The sequence below is a fragment of the Sphaeramia orbicularis genome, chromosome 10 (genome assembly GCF_902148855.1).
Source record: "Sphaeramia orbicularis chromosome 10, fSphaOr1.1, whole genome shotgun sequence".
Lineage (NCBI taxonomy): Eukaryota > Metazoa > Chordata > Actinopteri > Kurtiformes > Apogonidae > Sphaeramia > Sphaeramia orbicularis.
Genome location: NC_043966.1, coordinates 23,185,340 through 23,191,845, shown reverse-complemented (window position 1 = coordinate 23,191,845; position 6,506 = coordinate 23,185,340). Strand labels below are relative to the sequence as shown.

Here is a 6,506-nt window from a genome sequence, read left to right as displayed (position 1 = left end):
ACAAGTTCTCAGCATCACCAGGAACTCCTTCAAGACTTTGGAAAACATTCAGGTGACTACCTCATGAAGCTCATTGAAGAATGCCAAGAATGTGCAAAGCAGTATAAAAGCAAAACGTGACTATCCTTATGAACAATCTAAAATATTAAAACAGGCTTTCAGTTATGGCACAGTTTTTTTTCACATTCATAGTTTTGATACCTTCAGTGAGAATCTGTAATGTAAATAGTCATAAAATTAAAGAAAAACCAGGTGAGTCCAAACTTTTGACTGTATAACCATGCATATACCTGCATACCAATATACCTCCACCCCCAAAAGACAGTCAAGCAATAAACCTCTATGATAATCAAACAATTTTACTTCTGTATTTATTTACGATATTATATAGCCTATCATTCCTACTTCATGTTTGGACATCCTATTCATTCTATACATAGAAATGCCAAAAATATGTCCTTGCTGTGCATAACAAGTATGAAACTGATTCCATAAGATAGTTGAGAGACAAAAATATATCATCAAACCAGAGCATTTAGACAACACAAGGTCTTCTGTCTGCAGTGGCGGCAAATTTCGCACATAGCGTGAATTAACGCTTTGCGCTTTAGCGGCTGCAATATATATATATATATATATATATATATATATATATATATATATATATATATATATATATATATATATATATATATATATATATGTGTGTGTGTGTGTGTGTGTGTGTGTGTATAGCCTATCCGTTATACTTTATATAGAGGGCAATTTTTGGTAAAATCAGGTAATACTTAATGCATTCAAGGTATTTGTTAAAAACTACAGCATGAACAACTCAGACTTTCTGTTATGATTATTTAATAGGTACAATCTACTTTCACATATTTCTCTAAACACATCAGAAAAACATGCAGCAAACAAACAGCAATGCCAATGTATGCAAGTTAATAAATGTTGTAAACAAAATAAAACGAATAGCCTAACCAACAAATCAAACAAAACGTATGTGTACAATGGCTTCCACTACATGCAGTGGGGCTTTGGACAGTGACCAGCTGGCCTGTGAGAGTACCCTCTATAGATGTGTGCATGGAGGGGGGGGGGACTGTCTGCCTGGTTGTATTATAAGTGTATCAAAATGTGTTATGTACGCTTTCATTGACGGATTTTTCATATTTCTTCGTTGCCTGAATTTTCCCAAAGATTTGCCCAAATTTGGGTGAGGGGGGCAGCTGGGGGGCGCAAAGGTTGGGACTTGGGGGGCATTTGCCCCCCTTGGTGCCGCCACTGTCTGTCTGGACTATTTAAATAACATAGTGCTCTTTAGATGCCTGCCTTATGATTACCTTGATTTCTAATTTGTTCTGTGATCTGACAACCATCATATTATGTAAAGATCACATGAACAGACATCTGATTGAGTCGTTTGTTGTTACTAAGGAGATGTGAGAGACTGCCACAGAGCCTACAGACCAAGGCTCCATTCACATCCATGTGTTTTATATGGTAAAAAAAACAAAAAACAAAAACGAGGCTTTAGGAGAGTTTAACTGTATTTGACAATGCTGATCCTCAAAATGGACTTAGATGTTGCCTTAAAGTAACAGGTAATCCATCTTGTAATTATTACATATAAAATTATTTGTGCTGTTTTTCCCTATTCTGAGGATGACAGATCAGCAGTGTTAGTTTATATTAACAAAACACTAGGGACCAGGATAACGGTTCCACGTTGTGCGAGGTGTCAGGGATGTGAAAAAGCTGATGTGCATTTACAACAAAAAGGGAAAAAAAAAAAAAAAAAAAAAAAAAAAAAAAAAAAAGATGGGAGGGGGGTTGACAAGCCCCAGCGGTGGTAGATCTCAGCGCAGGTGTCCTTGGTTTTCCTGACACCTCGGAGACAAGACCCCGACCGTAAGTAGCCTAGACCGAGAGGGGATCCAAGGATTGATAAAAGTAATAAACTGTCTGATCTGCCATGAAATCCGAAAAGAGCAGCAAAGAAAGGGATCGGCTCGTGTGGATGAGAGACCCCCGCTGGGTGAAGACACGCAGCGTATGTTGGCTGAGCCGTGAAAGCTGCCATTGACTGGAGCCCAGGCTGAAACGGGAGCAAAAAAAAAAAAAAAAAAAAACGGTGAAAAACTGAGCAGACTGAGCATCCTCCCTGCATCGCGACGCCGATCATTTGAACGCATTTAATACCTGCTTTACAGATTTACCGCCATCACTATCTCCTATCGTCTGGATACCCGCAGCCGATTGACGCGACTTCCACCGGTTCCATTGGTTTTGACAACGAGACTGATTTCATTTTTCATTGTGCAGATGTGGACTAGAAGAAGAATAAGGCCTGGTCGCCGCTGAAACGCACAGACGATTGATCACGATGAACAGAGAATCACAGTTGATAAATGTCCAGCATCACAGGATACTCATGGATGGGTCTACTGGACTATTTTACATGTTACGGATGATATGCCATGTCAGGTGAAATGGGTTTCAGAATAATGTGAAATTATATGATGCATGTGGGATTTCTGCTCCTGCCACTGAACAACAAAAACCTATTGTTCTGCCACCCTGACCAACCCCAGTTATTTTTCTCTGCTTATTAAGATGATACTTGGCTGACACTGACATAAGTATGGGCACAAATTTCACTGATGGTCTGAGCAGCTCCAGTGAGGACCGGCTCCTGTGGTCCTCCACTGCTAACAGTGTGATGAAGATGGTTCTCATCTCTCTCATTGTGTGCGTGTCGTTGTTTGGAAATGTGGTTGTTCTGCTCGTGTTTCAGAGGAAGCCCCAGCTCCTCCATGTTGCCAACCGTTTTGTTCTCAACCTCCTGTTGGCAGATCTGCTCCAGACCATATTAGTGATGCCCTTTGCCATCGCAGCTACCGTGCCAGGTGTGTGGCCTCTGGATTCCCGTCTGTGCCAGGCCCTGGTGGTTCTCATGCACCTTTTTGCATTTGCAGGTGTCAACACCATTATAGTTGTCTCTGTGGATCGCTACTTGGCTATCATCCATCCTCTGTCCTATCCCACCCGTATGACCCCCCATCTGGGCACCAACCTGATCATCTGTACCTGGGTGCTCAGCTTTCTGCAGAGTACCCCTCCCCTCTACGGCTGGGGGACGATAGATTTTGACCGTCACCATAATGTGTGTTCAGTGGTGTGGTCCTCCAGCCTGTCCTACTCCGCTGTAGTGTCCACCTTCTCCTTCTGGCTGCCTGTGCTCATCATGCTCGGATGTTACTGGATGGTTTTTAGAGCAGCTCGGAGGCAGAATGCACTTGTGCACCCAATACAAACACAGTCCTACTCTCAGCCCTGTCCACAGGACTTTCAAGGACCTACCAGTCCACAGCGTCAGCCCCAACCCCAGCCCCAGCAGGCCTGCTCACCTGAAGGCCCCTACTCAGCCAGAGGTTACCCAGTTCGTGTCCGGCACAGACGCTTCCACTACCACTGCAAAGCGGCTCGGGTAGTTTTTGTCATCATGGCGTCATATATCCTGAGCATGGGGCCTTACAGCATACTAAACACCATATCCATGAGCGCCAGAGCAGCTGTACCCCCCTGGTTTGTCCTCTGTGGCCTGGTGCTCTTCTTTCTGCAGTGCTGTCTACACCCCTACATTTACGGTTACATGCACCGCAGTGTGAGGAAGGAGTTCCTGGCTTTGCTTTGCAGCCTCTTCTGCAAACAGAGTCGTACCAGCCAGAGCTCTGCTGTGGAGAGCTGTTTCACTACAACAGAGGGTCGCTCTGCCGCCCACCCCCACCTGCCCAGCCTGGCAGCTCGAGTCTTTCCCCTGCGCACCTGGGAGGAATGCACCACATCCTCCTCGCCCACTTTTGAGAGGAAGTCAAGGGACAGTCGTAAAGAAACCACCTCCACCAGCGTCAGCTCTGAAAGGGAGCTCACAGTCCACAGCAAGAGGGGCACATAATCTGCCTGGAGGATTGACTGGACAGCTTCAGCATATTTGCTCTTACTTAAAGAGCTTGGCAAACATTGTGCAAACACATAAGCTTAATATGCCTTCTTGACAAGAGGATTATTTGTTTTGATGTTGCTGGTGTTAAGAAAATGTATTCAATACTATCATAAAGATGTTTAACTGTTATCATTTGTCTGAAGCGATGAATTAACTTTAGAGTTCAGTGTTTTAAGATTTAGTGGGATCAAACTGCTGAAACAGAATATAATATTCTTACTTTTTATAAATCACATCAAATTTTATTTATAGAGCACCAAATCATAACAAACGTTATCTCTTGATACTTTGCATATAGAGTTGGTCAGAACCAGACTCTAAGCCACTTTACAGAAACCCAACAGAATCCTCCAGGAGCAAACACTTGTGACTGGTGACAGTGGAAGGAAAAACTTCCCTTTAACAGGCAGAAACATCGAACAGACCCAGACTCCTAAAGGATGGCCATCTGCCTTGACCAGTTGGGGTTAAAGAGAGAGAGAAAAGGAAGAGAAAAAGAGAGAGCAATAGAGATAGAGGGAGACTGGGGAGAGGGGGGAGGTAGGGGGAGACATATGGATGCCGCTAATGCACAGATAACTGAACTAGAAAACATGTAGTCAATCATAGGAAAATAAAAATAGTTGTTTTTATTTTAGTTTGGAATAATCTGTTCATATCCACAGTGGGAGCAGGTGTCTGCACTGTGTCCACCATGTTGTCCCATCAAGTATCTACAGTAGTTCAGAAGGATTTCTTATCCCTTTTTCCATTTTGTGGGTTTGTTTGGGTAGCATTCAGCATTAGGTTTCATCACTGTCACTAACTCTGAGTGTGGAACAGTTATTATCCCCTTAACTAAAAGGCCCAGAATAGACAAACCGAACGCTCGCTCTTATGACGGCCTTTTGCATATGTTTTTAGTTTGGAGGTAAAGTGTATTCAATGTGTTGAACCTTCAAATTCACCACTAGATGCTACTAAATATTACACACTGAACTTTTAAAGGTCCATGGAAAATGGTGCATTTGTTGTTGCATTAAGAATTTATGTGTACCTTAAAAACCCTGTTGTTTTTTTTTGGTTTTTTTTTCATAGGGTTTGATGTATAAATTCAGCGGTGTGTGTTTCCACATGGGCCACATACATCTAAATGTAAGCAGCTGGAGTACATTTATGCAACTATTGTACTTGATACTGTTATATTAAGTGGGCATTTAAATGTTTTTAAAGACAAAACTTTAGAAAAACCCATGAAGCACATTAAATTTACATTATACCTCATTGACTGCAGGTCTATTAAAAATGCCTCTGAGCATTTTAGTGCATGTCACATAAAACTCAACAGTGTCAAGAAGAAAATATTGGATAAGTAGTTCGTGTTCTGACCATTTTGCCCCGACTATGGTACAGTTTCAGTGATGGTTGTGTTTGATAAAATACTGATCTGCTGTTTACGCACAGCGACTAATCTCCTTTAAACTTTACGTGTGCTGTAGTTATCTTTGGGGGGTATTGTCCTCATGAAAACTGCAACCGAGCTTTACCTACGGCTAATGAACTCAGGGTCCTGCTTTGTGAAAAATGTTGTAGTGTGCATCTCTGTTCATGAGTCTTACTGAGGAAGTCAACATTTGTGTGTTTATGTTCCTGTTAAAGTAACTCCTCTTTGTCTCAAAGCGCCTTTAATGAGTAGATTCATTGTGCCTGTCACTGAACACACAAGTTAGTTTCTCCCTTTCTATGATGGGATGGGGACTCATACTATATGTTTGTCTTAACCTCTATATTTCCTTTTAACTCAAGCTTAACTTTGGAGGAATTATGCCTCTTATTTACTAATGTAAATCTCAACTCAGTATTTACTGCCTTTGTAATATCAGCCTTTCTGTGAGAGAGAACAGTGTTGTACAAATACAGTGTATAGAGAGCTGATTGTGATATAAAAACATTCAAGTGGACTCCTAGCGCTGGGTATTTAATGTAGGTGCATGAAGCAAGACCTTGTGTAACTGATTTCCTACACTGGACTCAACACGTGGATTTGTAAAGATAACTTGTGATACTGTATTTTTAATGAAACACCCGTCTGTACAGAACCACGGGGAGGATGGGTAATTATTGTAACACAGTTCAGAGGTTTGGTTGGAGAAAAGATGTTTCAAAAGGATGTCATAAATGCATCGCTCATTTTTCATAAAATTGCATTTTTTTTTTTTTTTTATCAGATTATAATTATTAGTGTCACTGTTATATTTGTTTCTTCTGCTTTTTTATTTTACAACCTCAGCACAATTTACCTGAGGTGATACAGTGAATATGTCATTGGACCAGTAGTACTTAATATGTTCTAAGTTTATGTAATGTTCTGGATGCCACAGAGTTAAGATTATTTAAATTATCTGTGACTTTACTTTGTGACTCCTGGTTTGAAATAGTTGCCTTAAGTTGCATGCTAATAAACCATCAACTTATACTATCTTTGTATAGATTTTTCTTACCTATCTGAACTAGGTGTGAG

The 6,506-nt window shown here is 41.2% G+C and overlaps 1 protein-coding gene across 1 annotated transcript; it reads left to right on the top strand.

Annotated features, from left to right (window-relative positions):
- The first annotated feature begins 1,861 nt into the window (after positions 1 to 1,861).
- gpr101 (G protein-coupled receptor 101) lies at positions 1,862 to 4,231 on the top strand. Its single transcript, XM_030144785.1, has one exon. The coding sequence runs from the start codon at positions 2,645 to 2,647 to the stop codon at positions 3,956 to 3,958; it is 1,314 nt and encodes a 437-aa protein (XP_030000645.1). The 5' UTR covers positions 1,862 to 2,644; the 3' UTR covers positions 3,959 to 4,231.
- Positions 4,232 to 6,506: the final 2,275 nt, after the last annotated feature.

Bases quoted from the DNA above. Each gene is read 5' to 3' on its own strand.
- gpr101 (XM_030144785.1), top strand. From the start codon at position 2,645: ATGGGCACAAATTTCACTGATGGTCTGAGCAGCTCCAGTGAGGACCGG.